This window comes from Octopus sinensis, linkage group LG8 (assembly GCF_006345805.1).
Source record: "Octopus sinensis linkage group LG8, ASM634580v1, whole genome shotgun sequence".
Taxonomy (NCBI): Eukaryota; Metazoa; Mollusca; class Cephalopoda; order Octopoda; family Octopodidae; genus Octopus; species Octopus sinensis.
Window position 1 is genome coordinate 4,476,391 of NC_043004.1, and position 21,912 is coordinate 4,498,302.

Here is a 21,912-nt window from a genome sequence, read left to right on the forward strand (position 1 = left end):
CTACAAACACAGTCTCTCACATGTTAACCACTCATCTTATTAAGACGAGTATGACACTGTTGCTCTCATATAGCAAATGCTAACAAAATTAATTATAAACTAGTACTGAAAACAGTAGAAAGAGTTCAAATCTTTGTTTGCATGATAAAAGAATTTACTATTAATGAGCCAAGAGGTGGGCTGTGACACTGCATCTCCTTGTCTATATCAATTCTTTATTTGAAATTATAAACTGAAATTTAGAAAAAGAAAATGAGAAAAAAAAAATGAAGATTAGTCTCACCTGAGCAAAGGAATTTCATAATTGCTTCAGTACCTTGGGAACAAACCTCTGTAAAATGAAATAAAAAATAATGATAATAATGATAATAATCCTTTCTACTATAGGCACAAGACCTGAAATTTGGAGGGAGGAGACTAGTCAATTACATCAACCCCAGTGCATAACTGGCACTTATTTCATCGACCCTGAAAAGACGAAAGGTAAAGTCAACCCCCATGGAATACCACTAAGCATTTTGCCTGGCGTGCTAATGATTCTACAAACTCACTGCCTCAATAATAATAATAATAATAATAATAATAATAATAATAGTAATAGTAATACTAATACTACTACTACTACTACTACTACTAATAATAATAATAATAATAATAATAAACGCCCTGATGCAGTACCATGCAGTAGCTTTCATGGCTTCTGATCTTAAATGATTGGAAGTGTTATCATGTACATTATTTTGTCTTGGTATAAAAGATGGGCTATAGCAAATACTCTGCTCAATACTACAGATTTGCTTGTCAGTTGTTTGACCATAACCAGTTGAGCATGTCCCTTAGTGGCTGACGATATGTGCATCTCTGATCTAGAGCAGAAGTAGTGGGGGAGGCATCATAGCCATGTGTTGAGAGGAATTCTTTGGGGTTTGAATAATTCACCTCTGGAAACATGCATGTTTTGTTCATCATCCTCAAACAACCCTTATTCAGGGACCTTTTGAATGGGATGGGCTACTCAACCTGAAGATAATTCTAACTGGGTCCCATCTGCAAGGTTATGCGCCATTAATCTTGATATGAGATAGCCATGTCGCACATATGTGGCTGTGATGCATGTGCCTGGTGTACCCTTATCAGACGGGTAGTCATGATGGGTATACTGGGCTTCGTATAGTTTACTCACTTTCACTGCACTAATAATAATGAGAAGAAGAAGAAGAAGAAGAAGAAGAAGAAGAAGAAGAAGAAGAAGAAGAAGAAGAAGAAGAAAGAAGAAGAAGAAGAAGAAGAAGAAGAAGAAGAAGAAGAAGAAGAAGAAGAAGAAGAAGAAGAAGAAGAAGAAGAAGCTGGTGGTGGTGGTGATGGTGACAGTGATGATGATGATGATGATGATGATTTCCTAACGTTGGATAAGGTAATGTATTTTCTGGGAACGAACAGTAAATGAAATCAATCTCAACATTTGGCTGGTTCTTATTTCATTGATCCTAAAAGGATGTAGTTGATGTCTTACCTGCAGGTGGATGGACCATATTTGCGGCATCCACAAGCAAGTTCTCTAAAGCACGCAATTTCCACAATTCAGTTGGCAGATTAGTTAATTGGTTGTTGGAGAGGTCAAGAGTTCGGAGGGACGATAAATTGCATAGACTGGTGGGGATTTCTTTTAATTTATTTCCTGCAATACATAAGAAAACATGCATTTGTTAGAACCATTGACCTAACCAGCAGAAAAACAATACAACATACAATATAATCAATACAGATGCTAACAACTAACTTAGCAATGAGCCTAAAGACTTAGCAATGATAGAGACACTAATTAAATTTTTCACAAATCACACCCTGCCATCTTAAAAAAAAAATGTATCACATAAAAAAGAATATGTATACTCTTTACTCTTACTCTTTTACTTGTTTCAGTCATTTGACTGTGGCCATGCTGGAGCACCGCCTTTAGTCAAGCATATTGACCCCAGGACTTATTCTTTGTAAGCCTAGTACTTATTCTATCGGTCTCTTTTGCCAAACCGCTATGTTATGGGGATGTAAACACACCAGCATCGGTTGTCAAGCGATGTTGGGGGACAAACACACATATATATACATAGAAGGGGCTTCTTTCAGTTTCCATTTACCAAATCCACTCATAAGGCTTTGGTCGGCCCAAGGCTATAGTAGAAGACACTTGCCCAAGGTACCATGCAGTGGGACTGAACCGGGAACCATGTGGTCGGTAAGGAAGCTACTTACCACACAGCCACTCCTATGCCTATATATAACAATATTCCTTTAATATATTTGTGTTTTAATAATAAATCCATATATACAGCAGTAACATCTATATAAACATATAAAACAGAGTGTTTCATGCAACAACACACACACATGTGAGTATATTCAGAAGCATATTCATCATATCACACAATATACACATTCATAAAAATACATACACCCATGTTTGAGTACACATCTACAAACACACCACATACATCAACTCTTTACCGCAAACATAGTTTTCTCTAAAACTCTTAATAAGTAATATTATGTTAAACTCTTTACAGCTGTTTCTGAGGTAGGTGTTCACTAGTTGTAGTTTTGCGCATTGTATTTACATAAGCATAAGGTACATTGGTGCAAGTTACTGTATATGAACAACATAAATCAATGAAAATTTTTTAATCACAAAACAAAAATAAAAAAATTAATAACAACCAACAAGAAAAATTACCTTTGAGATTTAAAGACTGTAAAAACTTTAAATTTCCAATGGACTCTGGGATTTTCTTCAACTTGTTGCCTTCTAAATTTAAAACCTAGAAGAGAGTGAGAAAGAAATATGATTTAGTAGATTATTTCAGAGCAAGACCAAATAAATAAATGAAATTCTATGCTCTATGGTGTGTTCAGGTCTGCCTCAAAGCAACAGAGTCAACCATTATACAGCAGAAGTTCTTTTTCAGATTTTCTTTCAAGTTAGATTTCTATATAATGCTACCATAGCTTTATGTATATGTAGCTTCAGGTGATGAGATGGCAGAATCTATAGCATGCTGGGAAAAAATGCTTAGTGGCATTTTGTCTGTATTTATGTTCTGATTTCAAATTCTGCTGAGGTTGACTTTGTCTTTCAACCTTTCAGGGTTGATAAAATAAGTACCAGTTGAACATTGGGGTCGATGTAATTGACTTAAGCCCTCCACTGCGCTTGCTGGCCTTGTGCCAAATTTTGAAGCTAATATGTATAAGTAGCTTAATTTCTGCCTTTGTAATTAAGCAACTAAGTAAATGAAAAAAATTGCTGATTATATCAAGTTTCCCAATAATGAGGCCATTTTTCTAGCACTAACACACAAACCAATGCCAACTGCAGCACCTTCCAGACTGTGAAGTATGGTATTAGCCTCAGCATTTGTATCTCACATTAAGACTAATTCATGAGCATATTTATTCTGCATCTGTTATTGTGAAGGCTGGATATCTGGAACTTCTTGATTTTGTGAGGGTAAAGCCATATTCCTTGTATTCTACTGAGCTGCAGAGGACAGTTAAGAGAATAAAAAGAAAAGTGCAAGGTTGTCTCTTTGTAAAACATCAATAAGTAGATAGTTAGAAAATTCTGTGGCCCCATCAGGTAAGTGCATTTTAGCTCAAGTGTTTTTGTAGAACATCACTACTGTATCTCCCCTTTCTCAGAGGATTCCGTAGGCTAGCCAAAATATTTTGCACTTTATCTCTGATTCTTTCAACTGAACACTAACCAAAAGCTTTGAAACTATGTTGGGGTGGCACCAACATGTGTACACTACATTATCATCGTTTAACATCCGCTTTCCATGCTGGCATGGGTTGGATGGTTTGACTGATGACTGGTGAGCCAGAGGCTGCACCAGGCTCAATCTGATCTGGCAAAGTTTCTACAGCTTGATGCCCTTCCTAATGTCAACCACTCTGAGAGTGTAGTGGGTGCTTTTACATGTCACCGGCATGAGGGCCAGTCAGGCAGTTCTGACAACAACCATGCTCAAAAGGTGTTTTTTACATGCTACCTGCATGGGATCCAGTTCAGCGGCACTGGCAATGACCACGCTCAAATGTTGTCTTTCACATGCCACCGACATATGTGCTGGTAAGGCAACGCTGGCAACGATCACACTTGAATGGTGCTTTCCATGTGCCACCAGCATGGGAGCCAATCTGTGGTGCTATTTATAATGTACCTAGGAAAGAAAACATCACCAAGGGAAGATACAATAAACTTCTTAAAGTAGCAAACATCATTAGAAAAAAACAGAGGTGACTTTGCTGAGCAGTGCTGGACACATAAGGAGGAGTTACTAAGTTGAGAACTTCCAATGGACACCTCAAAATAGTCATATATGCAATGACCAACTTGCAAAAACGTATGTCAATTAGTTTACATATGATACAGGATGTCACTGAGAAAAGCCACCATATGGCATGGAAGACAAGAGATGGGTGGAGGATCAGAAGCATGAGAACGCAAGCAAGCTCAACCTGATCCCAGTGATGATTATTGTGTGTTACATAATTTTTTAGTAAAAACTACTTGCTAAATCTATGCCACCAGATGATTTAACCTGGATATCAACTAAAGCATAAATAATGTAAATGAGAAATGGCATGCATGGTCCTCATTTCACTGGAGCTGTTGAAATCCAATTAGACTGAAATTGTCACCTGTATGTATTTGGACTAACACCAAAATTATTTTGGAACAATGCTGAATATACTCTCTTACACCTGAATACCAAACTATTTGAGTAAACCTTCTATATGATTTAGTTTGTGTGCATGACACAAATTTCTCAAATGGCACAATGCCAATTTTGTAAACCGACCTTATGTGTTACAATAACACTATTATGATAAATACAGCTGCTCAAGAAGCTAGAAATACCAGCCAAATCTCTTTTTAATTATATCCTGCCATCTAATGAACACATTAGATAAAGAAGTACTAGATATCTTTAAAAGGATGGGATGGTCACAGCTGAAATACTTTTTGATTATAGGTCTGTTCTGTTACAGTTCACCTGGGGCTTAACAGCAACATAAAGAATATTATAATGTAATCATTCATATTCCTTAAAAGACAACAGCAACATTTCTATTTACCTGTAAGCTGCGGACCTGGTCAATATTTTCTGGTAGATGTTTGATAGAATTATTGTGTGCATCAAGTACCTGGGAGTAAATGGCAAAGAAGATAAACAATTAGATACACATATGATATATATATATGAACAATTCAAACATTCAAATCAATGATGGAACCTTTACATGGTCATTCAATCTGTTTGAAAAAGCAAAGAAATTCCCTCAAATCATATCCGGCTATCTATTTTTTTAAAAAAAGGAAGAAAACTGAGAACATTGTAGTGAAGGATATATATACCCTTTTACTCTTTTACTTGTTTCAGTCATTGACTGTGGCCATACTGGAGCACCGCCTTTAGTCAAGCAAATCAACCCCAGAACTTATTCTTCGTAAGTCTAGTACTTATTCTATCAGTCTCTTTTGCCGAACCGCTAAGTTACGGGGACGTAAACACACCAGCATTGGTTGTCAAGCGATGTTGGAGGGACAAACATAGATACACACATACATATATATACATATATACGACAGGCTTCTTTCAGTTTCTGCCTACCAAATCCACTCACAAGGCTTTGGTCAGCCCGAGGCTATAGTAGAAGACACTTGCCCGGAACCATGTGGTTGGTAAGCAAGCTACTTACCACACAGCCACTCCTGCGCCTATGTATAAATGTATAAAATAGATGGTTATTGTTAGAATATTTTTGACCATAGATCCACTTGATCAGGACTGACTCGGGGCTAAACAACAACAATTTAAACATAGCTCTTCACTTAAACATGCTTGGCTAAATCCAAAATTTCTGAGAGCTTGTCATGTTAGCGAAAGAAAGGGATGTACAATTTTTCCCTTCAAAATGCAGAGTAGTTCTTGTGGAATGTTAGAGAATTAGTTACGAGTGAATGAGCATTAAGGAAATAGATCTCTCTATTTGTGTGTCAGGATGTTGACAGAAGTAAAGTGTTGAGTGAAAGATCACATGAGAGCCAGCATCACTACATAATGTTATGGATGATGGCAGGAGAGAATCATCATCATCATCATTTGATGTCTGCTTTCCCTGTTGGCATGGGTTGAACAGTTTGACAAGATCTGGTGAGCCACAGGGCCATGTCAAGCTTCAATGAAAGCTCTGGCATGTTTTCTACAGTTGGATACCCTTCCCAATGTCGACCACCCTACAATGTGTATACTGGGTGCTTTGTTTTTATGCCACCAGCACAAGTGGGATCACTAAGTTGCAAAACAATAAAAGAATAGAAAAGGAAAAAAGATCTTATGATTTAAGTGAGGAAGGAGTATTAGAAATGGGGAAGGGGCTGAATGTCAGGTTTGAGAGACTAAAATATAATAGAGGGACACACAGAGGTATCTTGCTATAGAAGAGATACATGGCTACCCCACATCATATAAGGCTGAGTAATGGTAAGTGTAGTAGAAGTGTGTTGGATATCTATCCAGTCATACTGCTTGCACAGATTCCCATGACTCTCTGTTGTGATTCATCCAATTTTATTATTTGAATTGGGAGCTTGAGTCACAATGAGTCTTTCATTAGCTGATTACACAACCATGGATGCCACCCCTATATATGCACTGCAGTTATTCTCTTGATAGAGCTTGGTCTTCTAGGATTCCTCTGCTCAGCATCAATATAAGAATGAATCAGTTTATCTCTTTCACTGCCTCTTCACAATCTACAGTGCTGCAGTCCCATGACTTCACTGTACCCTTGGCAGGATAGCTGAATGAGTGCTATGTTATACCAAAGGGCAGCCTATAAGTATGTAGGACATGGTTGTGACTCTGGTGGGTATTTTCAAAGTACCCACGTTGGATATTAAATAGATGCAATGTGTAGGTGTGTTTTTTATTTTTATCGGATGGTGCACGTAAAAAGCACCATCCGATCGTGGCTGTTGCCAGCCTCGCCTGGCCCCCATGCCGGTGGCACATAAAAAGCACCATCCGATCGTGGCCGTTTGCCAGCCTTGTCTGGCACATAAAAAGCACCCACTACACTCACGGAGTGGTTGGCGTTAGGAAGGGCATCCAGCCGCAGAAACATTGCCAGATCAGACTGGGCCTAGTTGCTGCCTTCTGGCTTCCCAGACCCCAGTTGAACCGTCCAACCCATGCTAGCATGGAAAGCGGATGCTAAATGATGATGATGATGATGATGATGATGATTTTATTTCCCTGAGCCCTATTTCAATGTGCTTCCTGTACATGTATTTGACAAGCTGTTTTACTCAAGGAATGGTGGAAATCCTTGACATTTCTAACCAACAATCAAAGTCATGTAACTTTCCATCACTTTGTGCCAAGTTATGGGAAGTTAGAGTATGAATACAGGGTCAGAAATAGGTGTCATGGAGTAAAGGAGATACATGGTTATATCTTTTAATATTATTTTTAGTAGTAGTACAATACGGTTTTCTTAAGCTACAAACTATATCACAAGTATTGTACACTAAAAATTAATTGATATGGATTATGAATTTCAAGAATTGCAAGTTATTAAAACTGGCGTTAGGAAGGGCATTGGCGTTAGGAAGGACATCCAGCCGTAGAAACACTGCCAGATTTGACTGGGCCTGATGAAGCCTTCTGGCTTCACAGACCCCAGTAGAACCGTCCAACCCATGCTAGCATGGAAAACGGACGCTAAACGATGATGATGATGATGAAAATGTGAAGGTATAGAAATTCAGTTGGATTCACAGAAACTCTAGGCCAAGAGCTACAGTACACATACACTCTCTCTCTCTCTCACCACATACATTATAAACAAAAGATATGAAAGTATGACTTACCCGAATTTTTACCAAATCACTCATTCCACAATCACCAGCTTTTAGAGACGTTAACCAATTATCATGAAGCAACAAAATCTGAAGTGATAAAAATATTCTTTTAGAAAGTAAAAACAAAAAAAAATCTAAATACAACTTGGGAAATGCATCAATACAATAAAGTTTTTTTTTTCATTCAATCTATAACTGACACTCAAAGCAAGATAATGAGGGAAGTTCAATGCATGAAATAGCAGCCAAGTCTCCTGCAAATTACACTCTACTATGCAAAAAAAAAGGGAGGACACATTGAACAGTAGTTTTGATAGCACTGTGGAATGGTCAGAGGCAGAATGTCTCTAATCATACATCAACTAAATCAGGGCTGACAAAAGATTAAAACAACAACTAAATCCAAATTGACATATTCTAATGATTACTTAAGCTCTGCCTCAGTATTGAACCTCTGGCTATTGAAGGAAAGTCGACCTTGCAGCTTTTTCTCAGATTTTGCTACATCATGTCATATGCTTCCCTAAGGGGAATGCCTTACCCTCCCAGGTCTTGTCGATTTTTTGCAACCTTATATTTTTCTAAGTAGCGGTGTTGGCCCTATGCAAACCCACTTTTGGTGGTCCATAGTGGTTTGGCCTACATTCTTTAACCTGTCCAGCATGGGAAGCCCTACCAAGATCTTGCCCTCTGCTAGTATAGCTCTCATGAAGGACATGCCACCACAACCACAACAAAGATGTTCGCTGGGAATGTAAACATGATGACATTGGGGGTTTTTTTGTGGCTCAGATGGTATCTTGAGAAAGAGCAGGAATGACAACTTCCTGCACACTCACAAATACACAGACACACACACATATAAATAACAGGCTTCCATACAGTTTTTATCTATGAATCCCACTCACAAGGCATCAGTTGGTCCAAAGCTTTTGTAGAAGACAACAACCCAAAGTGCTATTCAGTCTAACTGAACATGAGTCTTAGACATTTATCTTCCACTTGTTTCAGTCATTGAACTATGGCCATGCTGGAGCATTGCCCTAAAGGTTTTAGTTCAGTAGTTCTCAACCACTTTTTTGCCGATAGACCCACTCCCCCCGATCCTTATTTTACTCAGCAGGACTTCCAAAATCATTTGATGTATATAGAAAAAAATCCGACTGTATTTTTATAATTAAATATAACTCATTTACTCTTTTATGTGTTTCAGTCATTTGACTGTGGCCATGCTGGAGCACTGCCTTGAAGGGTTTTAGTTGAACAAATCAACCACAGAACTTATTTTTTAAGCCTAGTACTTATTCTTTCAGTCTCTTTTGCTGAACTGCTAAATTACGGGGACATAAACACACCAACACCAGTTGTCAAGCAGTTATAGGAGAGGGACAAATACAGACACATAATGACAGGCTTCTTTCAGTTTTCGTCTACCAAAAGCTTTGGTTGGCTCAAGGCTATAGTAGAAGGCACTTGCCTGAGGTACCACACAGTGGGACTGAACTTGGAACCATGTGGTTGGGAAGCAAGTTTCTTACCACACAGCCACGCCTGCACCTATTATTAGGAATTGCATAAAAAGTCATATATTGTAGAATTATTACCAATTTATTGCACATAAATTTTAACAACAACATCATATGTGGACCTTGATTGAGAATCACTACACTCCCAGTACTTATTTGAAGTTTGGCACTTATTCTATCAGTCTCTTTTGCTGAACTGCTAAGTTACAGGGACATAAAAGGAAACCAGTTATTAAGTGATGATGGAGAATAAACAAACAGACACACACACACACACATATATATATGATGAGCTTCCACATAGTTTCCATCAGCCAAAATCACTTGCTAGGCATTGGTTGATCCAGTGCTATAGTAGAAGACACTAGCCCGTGGTGCTGCACAGAAGGGCTGAACCCAAAATTATATAGTGGCAAAGCAAGCGTCTTAACCACACAGCCATGCCTGTACCTATATTAAAAGGGTTGAGAAAGGACAGTAAAACGGACACATTGGACAATGTGTCCTAGATACACATAGCCTAAAAATTCTACCTGTTTCATATTCAAACCAACCAGATCCATGTCATTCTAAAAATAAACAATCACACTGTGGAAATCACAAAGCTATGAGACAATGCATGTGTCTAACACACGTGGGCATGTCTACAAAGTCAGAAAACAGCACAGCTCCCATGACTCAGAGACACGTTTTCACATTCAGAGTTGCTGAAGCATGGAACAAACTACCTGCATCAGTTGTCAGTTGCCCAGACACTGCATCCTCTAAAATCTCCAAGCTTCCTGAAATTCACTCATGCTACACTTGATATCTCCACTCTATATGCATACACACGTGTATATCATGACTCATACTCTGTTCACTTTCCTGATTTTTGTATGTAATTCTATGTACTGTACATCTACCTTTGATGAGTGTAGCGCACCTGAGCACTATATTGTTTTATTTGTTTCAGTCATTTGACTGTGGCCATGCTGGTGTACTGCCTTTAGTCGAGCAAATTGACCCCAGGACTTATTCTTTGTAAGCCTAGTACCTATTCTATTGGTTTCTCTTGCTGAACCACTAAGTGACAGGGACATAAGCACACCAGCATCAGTTGTCAAGCGATGTTGGGGGTACAAACACAGATACACAAACATATACATACACATACATATATATATATATATATATATATATATATATATATATATACGACGGGCTTCTTTCAGTTTCCGTCTACCAAATCCACTCACAAGGCTTTGGTCAGCCCGAGGCTATAGTAGAAGACACTTGCCCAAGGTGCCGCGCAGTGGGACTGAACCCGGAACCATGTGGTTGGTAAGCAAGCTACTTACCACACAGCCACTCCTGCGCCTATACACAGTAATTTCATTATTATATAATTAATTAAAAAGAATAGTAATAAATAAGTATTACGTTTGACAGAGTAATCTGAATGCTGAAGGCCTAGTCATAGGTCAGCTGAAAGCAGGGCTGATCTGAGCTAAACAGCAATAGCAAATATAGTAACAACTTTACTCAATATTTCTTTAAGCTGATCAAATCATGTCTTACCTCTTTGTTCAGGACTTTACAGAGAGAGAACACATTGGAAGGGATCTGGAAATAGACATTATAAGAATCAGAATGGTGTTTTATTATTATTATAATTATTATCATTGCTAATTTTTTTATCATTTACACTAGGCAGCAGGCCCGAAATTCTTGGGAAGAAGGCCAGTCGATTAGATCGACCCCAGTATGAAACTGGTACTTAATTTATCGATCGTGAAAGGAATGAAAAGCAAAGTTGGATGGTGAGGAGAAGGAGAAAGAAGGGGAAAGGGGGAAGAGGGGAGAAAGAAGTGGAGGAAGAAGGGGAGAAAGAAGAGGAGGAAGAGTGGAGGGGGTTGAAAAAGAGGGGACAAAGAAGAAAAAGAGGAGAGGATGAAAAGGAGGGGACAAAACAGAAGAGGAGGAGATGAAAAAGAAGAAGGGGGAACATAGAAGAGGGGAGAAAGAAGGAGGGGAACGAAGAAGACTAGGTAGGGATGTAGAAGAGGACAAAGAAAAGGAGGAGATATAGAAGAGGAGGAGGGAATGAAGAAAAGAAGGAAGGAGAAAGAGGGGAGGCAAAAGAGGAGACGAAGAGGAGGGAATTAAAAAGATAAGGAAGGAGAAAGAGGAGGAGGAGAAGTAACCATTGTTGCTGTCACATTTTTTCTATCATCATTACTGTTATCCCTATTGTCACTACCAACATATTTGCACATAATCTTCATCATCATCATAACTATACTCATCACCATTATCTTCAAAGTCATAGTTACCACTGCCACCACCGCCACTGCCACCACCATCACCATCATCACTGTCCTTATTAATATCACCCATCATCAGATAATGTTTATTTCTGTTCACATTGATTTTTTTTTTTTATGCTACTGAATTCCTGCTAGTATTAATAGTCACCATAGCAACCAACTGTAACATGAAATGTCATTATAACAGCCTAGGCCACTGCAACAAAAACAACAACAGTACAAACTTTTTGCCTGTAAACTCAAAGTGACATTAATAACTGGACAATTGTCAGTAATGAAGTTATCATCATCATCACTATTTCAGTGGTGCCAGATAATGTGTTTACTATATTCATCAGTTCACTTATTATTATTTTCCCAACATCTGACACCTCTGTATGCCTTAAGAAATATTAGAACATTGCCTTACACATTTTTACATTATTGGTTAATATTGTTGTGTAGACCCACTTGAAATCATCAGTGGTTTTCAGTTGGTGCCTCATGGTGCATTAGTGTGCCACAAGGGGTATATAGGTATAATTTAGATTTTTAAAAACATCATTTAAGGCTTTGGAAAAATCTGTACTTGAACGTCTTGAAAAATATAATATTCATAATTTTGTTACATGCAAGTATCTTTTATCTTTTACTTGTTTCAGTCATTAAACTGTGGCCATGGTGGGTAGTTATTGCCTCCGTGAGGCCCAACATTCCTTTTGATTGTTGGGCCTCATGGAGGCAATAGCCAAGACCTTTGGCATTATGTCGTGCTTGAGAAGAAGACCCATGAAGCCAAGCAAAATCGCAGTCATGGCAGATACCAGTGTCATGCAAATTGGTACGTAAACACACCCATTACACTCTCGGAAATCCATGCCAAATCAGACTGGAGACTGGTGCAGCTTTCCAGTGTACCAGCCCAGTCAAACCGTCCAACCCATGCCAGCATGGACAACAGATGTTGGGCAAAAGCCTCATGTTATTATCATTATCATATCATCATCATCATTTAACATCCGTTTTCCATGATAGCATGGGTTGGATGGTTTGATCGGGATCTGGGAAGCTAGGAGGCTGCACCAGGCTCCAGTCTGATCTGGCAGTGTTTCTACAGCTGGATGCCCTTCCTAATGCCAAGCACTCTGAGAGTGTAGTAGGTGCTTTTTATGTGCCAACGGCCACGGAAGTCACTCAAGGCGGCGCTGGCATATATATATATATATATATACGGCAGACTTCTTTCAGTTTCCCTCTCTATCAAATCCACTCCAAGGCTATACTAGAAGACACTTGCCCAAGCTGCCATGCGGTGGGACTGAACCCAGAACCATGTGGTTGGAAAGAAAGCTTCTTAACCTCACAGTCACACCTGTGCCTATAATTAACAAAATAAAGATAAGCGATAGTTTTGAACATCTTTTCTAAATTTTGAATTTTAAAATAGTTTACTATAGGAAAAGTATCAATAGTTTTTGTTTGGTCTAAGGTATGTCATGTAGTCCAAAAAAAAAAAAAGTTGATGGAAAATGATTCATATCAAGTAAATTTAGAGCACAAAGGTAACTGATCAGATAAATTGCTTTCTTCTGGCAGCAGATCTTAGTTTGTACAGCTACATGCGGTGATTTATCATATTGGAGATATGTGTGTGACAGTTTGAGCATTTTCCTTTCTCGCTGTCAGTTATTTACTGGAGCAGAACAGTGGTTATTTTAGCAGGCAAAGTATTTTATGGAATTCAATGTGTTTCGACATAAATAGTAGCTTGTCATGGTACAGATTGTATCAAAGACAACAGTTTCAATGCTTGGTGCTGTTCCTATTCTTATGAATCATCATTATCATTTATCATCTGTTTTCCATGCTAGCATGGGTTGGACAGTTCAATAGTAGCTGGTGAACCAGAGGACTACACCTAATTCCAATGTCTGCTTTCGCCTGGTTTCTACAGTTGGATGTGTATCATAGACAGAAATATCACCAGTGTAACAGGTCAGGAAATAGAAAGACAATACCACATTGGCTAGGATAGTGTGTATCGGATATAAGTGTTTACGTGGATGTAAGAAATATCAGAAAGCAATATCTTTTCTTTTATAAACATAACAATTTATTTGTTGATGGTAAATCACACACATGTGGTAGTAGAAAAAAAACAAAACATTATTAAGTATTAAGTATTCAAGTTAAACAAGGAGTTGTTGGCAAGAAAATATGCTCAAGGTCACAAAATACAGATTAATTCTAAGTTAGTTAAATATCAGCGATGACACAAGAAAAAGGGAATGACATTTTCAAGCAATAACAATAACATGAAAATCTTCCTTTACCTCACTAATTTGACTGTTGGAAATATCAAAGATAGGTTCTGGATTATCTTCTGCCTATGAAAAGAAGAGATTTGCAGGTTACAAACACCTATAAAAATTTTAATACATATACACACATTTTGATATTTAACTTGACCGAGTATTACAGTGGGTGAAGTATCAGACTAAACACTTTACAGAATTTAGTCCTTTACTCCTATGTACTGAGTTCAAATCCTTTTGGAATCAAATTTTGCTTTTCTGCACCCATGGCCAATAAAATAAGTACAAGATATTTTAGTACAGTGTCAGTTTAATGTAGAAATTTCAGGACTTGTTTATGCCAGCATAAAAAAAATTGTTATTGAGGAACAATCTTCCTTTCTTATAATTGTTTCTAATAATCCATACATCTTCCCCACCTGCTATTCTTGAGGGTGTCATGGAAGTAGACTCCTTAGGCATCTCCACTGTAGGGTCCTGTCAGAAGCAACTGTCATTAGACCTTCTGGCTGGCTTCCAAAGCATGACCAACTGAAACGCTGGTTAGTATCCAAACACCTCATTCTTGATCTACCCTTATGTCTGTTGCTGGTTGGCTCACCTTGAAGAATCTGTCATACAATTCCTTCCCATGGCACTATAATCACCTGGCCACAGTATTGGAGCTATGACCTTTCAATGTGGAGCAATAGCAGCTTGCTCTAGAGAGACCTGCAGAGACTCTCTGATCTCCGAGCTTTGCAACTTGTCAAGTAATTTTGCTCTAGAGATCCTTTGGGAGAACCCCAATTCAGCCACTGGTCTTCATGATCATACTCTTTCAGACATTACCCAACGTTCATGACCATAATGAAGACAGGCACGAAAACCAAAACCATTTAATTCTATTAGTTAAATGAACATCACTGATAACAAGGTAAAAGGTCAAAGAAGTAAAGATAGCAAAGTGTCAAAAATACTCACTAAATGCATCTGATATTCGAACCGCCGCTTTGCTTCATCACTTTGCTTCCGGAAGAAAGACATCTTTTTATCAGTTGGGGAAGGAAGAGAGGATTTCGATTGTTTCCGAGAACTGCTTGAAGCACCTGTGTCAGTATCAAGGTCACTATCTGATGAAGAATTTTGCAAACGATCTGGTGCACATTTACTGCGTCTCTGGCCCATACTCTTTCACAGCAACTGCGTAAAAGACATGTAAAAAATAAATACACTAAAATAACATTGAGATACACTAAACTAATTACTCAATGTAAATGATTGGCTTAAAAGAATGCCTTTGGTTAAAAAAAAAACCCAAAAGACAACAAAACAATTAATGTATCTTGGGAACAGGATTTCTTTCATTTCTTTTAGTTGTTTCAGTCGTTGGACTGTGGCCATGCTGGAGCACCACCTTGAATAGTTTTGTCAAAAAAAAAAAAAGCCTGATACTTATGCTATCAGTCACATTTGCTGAACAGCTAAATTATAGGGATATAAATAAGCCAACAGCAAGTGTCAAGTGGTGGAGCAGTGAGAGGACAAACACACACATGGACATCTATCTATCTCTATATATATTATATATAACAAAGTAAAGTTGTAAGGTACCGCACAAGTGGGAATATATATGCAAGAAGGTTTGAAAATGCAATTTTAAAGATGTTTATTGACTTGACCGGTTTCAATTTTTTAGAAAAAGATCGTCAAAAGTAAAATGTAAAGCTTTGTATGATCTTTGTTGTGTTAAGTACTGGTTATCACAAAAGTATCAAAATACGGTTATACATTCTTTGATAATAATAATAAAATACAAAGCTTTACATTTTACTTTTGACAATCTTTTTCTCAAAAAGTGAAACCAATCAAGTCAATAAACATCTTTAAAATTGAATTTTCAAACCTTCCTTCTTTCCTTCTTTCTTTCTTTCATTCATTCATTCATACATACATACATTACATACATACATACATTCATACATACATGGATGTATATATGATAGGTGCATAGTTCAGTGCTTAGAACATTGGGTTTACAATCACAAGGTAGTGAGTTCAATTCCTGGACCAGGTTGTGAGTTGTGCTCTTGAACAAGACACTTTATTTCATGTTGCTCCACTTCACTCAGCTGCAGGAATGAGTTGTGACTTCACCAGTGCCAAGCTGAATCAGCATTTGCCTTTCCCCTGGATAACATTGGTGGCATGGAGAGGGTAAGGCCGGGTTGCATGGGCAATTGCTGGTTTTCCATAAACAACCTTGCCTGGATTTGTACATCGGTGGGGAACTTTCTAGGTGCAATCCTATGTTCATTCATGACTGAAGAGGGGAGGAGGGGTCTTTACTCTTTACCCCATATGATAGGCTTCCACACAGTTTCCATCTACCAAATTCACTCATCATAAGTCATCAGTCAGCCTAGGGCTACAACAGAAGACACTAGCTCAAGGTGCCACATAGTAAGACTGAACCTGAAACAACATGGTTACAAAGCAAACTTCTTAATGACACAGCCATGCCTGCACCTACAATAGTCATGAACACATTTTTATGTAATTGGAATAGTTGTGACCAATGAACCAAATGTTATATATTTTACCTGAATCCCAGGTGTGGCATATAAGCACATTGCTGTCATACAAAAGACATACAAATGTGTTTATAAACTTCCTTTTAGTATAGATGTAGTAAACAAGTAGCATTACATAACTTGTGAAATTACTGAATAAGGAGGACTTTCCATCAGTGTGATGAGATTTTGTTAATAGAGTAACTACAACGTATAAATAACTGCAGCAGGCCTTGACCTTATGTGGCTTGTCTTGGCTTGACTTAATGAGAAAAAAAAACGCCAGTAGGAAGTAGCTAAAGATAACAGTAGATAAGGGACTGAATTAACTGATAGACAGCAAGCCAAGAGTTAATTACTAGATGACCTCTTTTACAAACAGTGACAAGTGATATAGTATATAGTTTCTTGCTTCAAGTAATTTCTCTGATAGCTTCTAGAAGGAAAATAAATCATACGGTTCTATATTTAAGAGATGAGGAATTATGTACATTATTTACATTCAACGGATATTTTGTCCTCATCTTGTTTGTTGTTAACACAACGTTTCGGCTGATATACTCTCCAGCCTTCATCAGGTGTCTTGGGGAAATTTCGAACCTGGGTTCTCATTCCTAACGTATTTTTCGATGTTATCATCATTATTATTATTATTATTATTATTGTTAAGGTCACTGCTTGGAATTGAACTCGGAATCTTAGGGTTAGTATCCCGTGCTCTTAACAACTATGCCATATGCGTTCAATTCCAAGTAGTGACCTGGACAATAACAATAACAACAACAACAACAATAATAATAACATCGAAAAATACCTTAGGAATGAGAACCCAGGTTCGAAATTTCCCCAAGACACCTGAAGAAGGCCGGAGGGTATATCAGCCGAAACGTTGTGTTAACAACAAACAAGATGAGGACAAATATCCATTGAATGTAAATAATGTAAATAATGAAAATAAATCATGTTCACCATTTTCATGCCAGTTTTTAGCACTGGATTTTCCCACTCCTATTTATGAAAGCTTCATGCTACCACAGTTGATTAAGCACCTAATCAGTCCTAACTGAACAGATCTATGATCAATCTAGCCTTGACCATCTTGTCTCTTGATTTCTTGTTGGCCCACGCCTCACACAATGTCTTCAAAAGGTACCAACCAAAGAATATTCATCGAAGATACTGGGCCCCACAGAATTTTGTATAAATATTACACTGACTCCTCCAACAAGGCCCTCAATCAATTTTCCTTACCTTATTTAAGAAAAAAAAAGGAAAGAAAATGGCTCCAATCCACTTGGGAGAAGTCAACCTGCAAAAGATTGGCAATGTATGTATGGGGTTAAGGAAATTTAATCACTCAGCCACTCAATACAATGAATATCAAGACAACCAGTGAGCATGGCCTTCTGAGGCCCTTCAGACCGGCGGTGATTGTGGTGGTGGTGGCGGTGGCAGTGAGGTTATGAGAGTCATCATCACAATAACTGAATAGTCAATTTAGTTGATATTAAATTAAAGATACAGGTGAAAAATAAGCAAAAAAAACCAAAAAAACCCAGAAATATTCAAACCTGGAAAGCTAGGATTGAAGAGCGTTTACTCTGGAGTGACGTAAGTGATCAATGTATTGATTCTGTTTAAGGTGAAATTGATAAACTCATGGCAGTAGAGGTCATTTTAGCTACAGTAGAAGCAGCAGATGGAAGAGCTAATAATCAGGTGGGCATTCTCCATCTGCCCTTTCTGCTGGAAATACCTAATGGACTATGACTTCCCAAGCTGTTTCGACGTGGAACCATTTCACAATTTTCCAAAGATTATGGAAAAACCATGCCTATATTTTATGGAAAACACTACTACTCTAATTTTAATAATTGCTGTAATCCTTTAGCCTTCAGGTTACTCTGTCAAATGTAAATACTTATTTATCCACATTGTTTTGAATTAATTGTGCATATGTTATCTTGTAACTTTGAGATTTTGGTGATGTGATTGTGTACTTTTAGACTGACATTGTAAGGTAGGTGGGAGAGGTTGGATCTGATCAATTTGAGCATAAAAACAAGTAGAATATTTGGACTGGATATGACTGGTTTAAATTCTAATGGGTTAAAGAGAAAATTTATTTACATAAAAAGACATATGATAACATTATTTTGACAATGGTGAATATGAATTTCTTACAAAATAAATTTTTATTAAATTTCAGTAAAGTCTGAATTTTTTTATGGAATCCATTTTGGGAAACACTATACCAGTCTATTAGTTGTTCCATCTGCATGTTCTTCTGAAACTAAAATGACCTCTACTTCGCTGTTTAGGTAAGGGCTTTTTTTTTTTTTGATGAATTTGAATATGTGTGTATGAAGTAGGTGCATTACTTCCAACAATTAATCATGCAAATTTACTATTTTTTTCAGAGTCACTCAACAAATGTAAGCATCTAAATATGTACAAAAAACAAATAAGCACTGTTCATGTTGGGAATTATAAAACAGCAGAAGACTACAATAACAGCAACAACAACAACACATCAAACAAAGTATTGTTAGGTAGTCACTAATTGTAACAACAAAAACCAACACGGCAGGAAAGAAATTAATAGTTAAGAAAAATTATTCAGTTTCTCCTTTTGTTTTTATTTACCATTTAGTTAGGAAAAGGACAACAGCTCTGAAGCCTTTATTTAAAATTTTTTTTAGGCCCTCCATGATAAGAAGGATGAACGTAGTCAGCTATCATCAAACTGGACACTTGGCCTAAATTCTTGCAGTGGAGAGAACTCTGCTAAAAGCACATAAAAGGACCCAAAGTGGTAATATTAAATTCACAGAGGGATTAAACTAAAAACTCAAAATAAATACCACGATGCATCCTATCTAACAATTCCACTTATCCACTGCCCTGGATTTGGAGGGACTTTATTTTATTAAACTCATAAAGACAAATGGCAAATGTATGCATCTGTATATTAGATTTCTGTTAGCTCCAACAAGTGTGACTGATTGAGTGGTTTGGTAAATAAGGGCTGACATGGGACTCAGCAACAACCTATAATAGAGCTTAGTTGAAGCTATGATAGCCCCTGGATTTGAACCCAGAATTGTCAGGTAACTAGCAACATATCAATTAACTAGTAAAAATCACCAGTGAACTGTTTCTTATGCTTTATAAATAATTTTTGTTATGTAGACCAAGGTTAGAAATGGCACTGCCTATGGTCAAATGTCACTCAAATACCTCACCTTCAAATTGCTGGACCAGTTCCTTTCTTCTAAAGGTACAAGGCCTGAAATTTGAGGAGAGGGGACTAGTTGATTATATTGAGCCCAGTGTTTCACTGGTACTTAATTTATCGACTCCAAAAGGATGAAAGGCAAAGTCAATCTTGGCAGAATTTGAACTTGCTGGACTGGTTCCTTATCCGTTCAGACATTAAGATTATAATGTAAGCCAACAAGAACAAAAGCATTTTAAACAAAACAACAATTTCTGGGAGGCTTTATTTTTATTGTAAGCAATATTCTGGAACAGACAATTGCTGACACAATGACTACAACAGTTATACCAATTAAATTTTATAGTGAAACATCTGAGAGGAGGACAGCACTTTCATTATTGTGACAGAAATTACATGGAAAGTCCTAATTCTGAAAGCTTTCATAAGAAACGTATTAACATTCAACTATTCATTAGATGTTTGTGGTCAATTAAGAAATGGTAATTAGAAATAAATGGTAACTAAGTTGTTTTTTACAGTAGAGAGAAATCGTCATTCATTAAGAACTGTAACTTAGTAACACAATCTGCATGAAAAAACAAATGGTCAAGTTATTGTAAACACATTTAATATGTGCAGTATAAAAATTTTAACAATAAATTAAGTACTATTTTTTATGTTGATAGCATATCTGAATTATTCTCCACACAATTCTGTATATTTTTATGTTAATCATTGTACAATATGGTATGTTTATTTAGTGACACATCAGTAGCAAGCAGCATATAATGCCCCATATTCCATGCTAGCATGGCTTGGACAATACGACAGAGAGCTATGCTGAGCTCCGATGTCTGTTTTGCCATGGTTTTTACACCTGGATGTCCTTCCTAACACCAGCCACTTTACAAAGTGCACTGAGTGCTTTTCATGTGGTGCCTGCACAAGTGAGGTCACCAAGTACTCACAAGAGAAGACCCCACCCACACTCAGTTGAGAGGGGTATAGTAATGAGGGATGTGAAAGTATGATAGCACAGGAGCAGGTGTCTTGCTGAAGAAGTGAATACATAGCTTCCTCAGCTAGAGAGAGAGAGAGAGGGGGGAGGAGAGAAGGAAATGAGAGTGTACCTTCGAGGTACAAGATGAATATGAGAGAGAGAGAATAGAGAGGAACAGGTAAGTTGGATGGGTAGGTAAGTACACTCGAGTGTGACAAATCATCATATAACCAACTGGTACTCTGTTGGTTACAACAACGAAGGTCCCAGTTGATACAATAAAAGGAACAGCTAGCTTGCAAAATGTGTAAGTGGCATTTGGGGGGGCATCTAACTGTAAAAACCATGCCAAAACTGACCTCGCTCGTGCTGGTGCCATGTAAAAAGCACTCAGTGGTGTGTGTTAGGAAGGGCATCCAGCCATAAAAATCTGGCCAAAACAGACACAGTAGCCTGGGACAGTCTCCTATCTGGCCAGCTCCTGTCAACCACCCTACCTATGCATGCATAGAAGATGGATGTTAAATGATGATGATGATGATGATGATTATCATCATCATTTAACAACCGTTTTCCATGCTATGGTTTGACAAAACCAGAAGCTCTTATGTCTGCTGTGGCATGGTTTCTACAGCTGGATGGCCTTCCTAAAGCTGATTACTTCAAAGAATGCACTAGATGCTTTTTATGAGGCACCAGCTCCAGTGAACTCACCAAGTAAGTTGCAAGACAATTCCCCTCAACTATTGAGGGAGGTTAAGAAATGTATTGGCATCTTGCAGAAGAGGAGATACATGGAACAGAAAGAAGATAGTGGCGAAGAGATGTCAGGAAGATGAACATTAGAGAAGTGGTCCAGAGAACTGGGTAGAGTGAATGGGTACGTAAGATTGTGAGAATGTGAAAGAAAAGTGGCATATGGATAGAGACGGACATAGAAGTGAATGCAGTGAATGGTGAACACAATAAATAAAGTCAGTGTTTGGTTCCATACAACATAAGCTACAAACCATGATATGGAAGTGTTGCCTTCACTAAAATGTTATGATGAGGAAAAAAGTTGACATTCATTCTTGTGGTC

At 37.7% G+C, this 21,912-nt stretch overlaps 1 protein-coding gene across 4 annotated transcripts in view; it reads right to left on the reverse strand.

Annotated features, from left to right (window-relative positions):
- The window catches only part of LOC115215116 (E3 ubiquitin-protein ligase LRSAM1), a 90,411-nt gene that overhangs the window by 20,614 nt on the left and 47,885 nt on the right, over positions 1–21,912 (reverse strand). For all 4 annotated transcript variants that reach the window (XM_036505216.1, XM_036505214.1, XM_029784290.2 and 1 more), the window contains 8 exons: positions 15,023–15,241; positions 14,078–14,131; positions 11,017–11,061; positions 7,940–8,017; positions 5,140–5,208; positions 2,732–2,816; positions 1,514–1,678; positions 284–331 (listed from right to left, as the gene is read on the reverse strand). In XM_036505216.1, coding sequence (XP_036361109.1) covers positions 284–331; positions 1,514–1,678; positions 2,732–2,816; positions 5,140–5,208; positions 7,940–8,017; positions 11,017–11,061; positions 14,078–14,131; positions 15,023–15,226 — 748 coding nt within the window. In that variant the 5' untranslated portion in view covers positions 15,227–15,241. The remainder of the gene's footprint in view (positions 1–283; positions 332–1,513; positions 1,679–2,731; positions 2,817–5,139; positions 5,209–7,939; positions 8,018–11,016; positions 11,062–14,077; positions 14,132–15,022; positions 15,242–21,912) is intronic.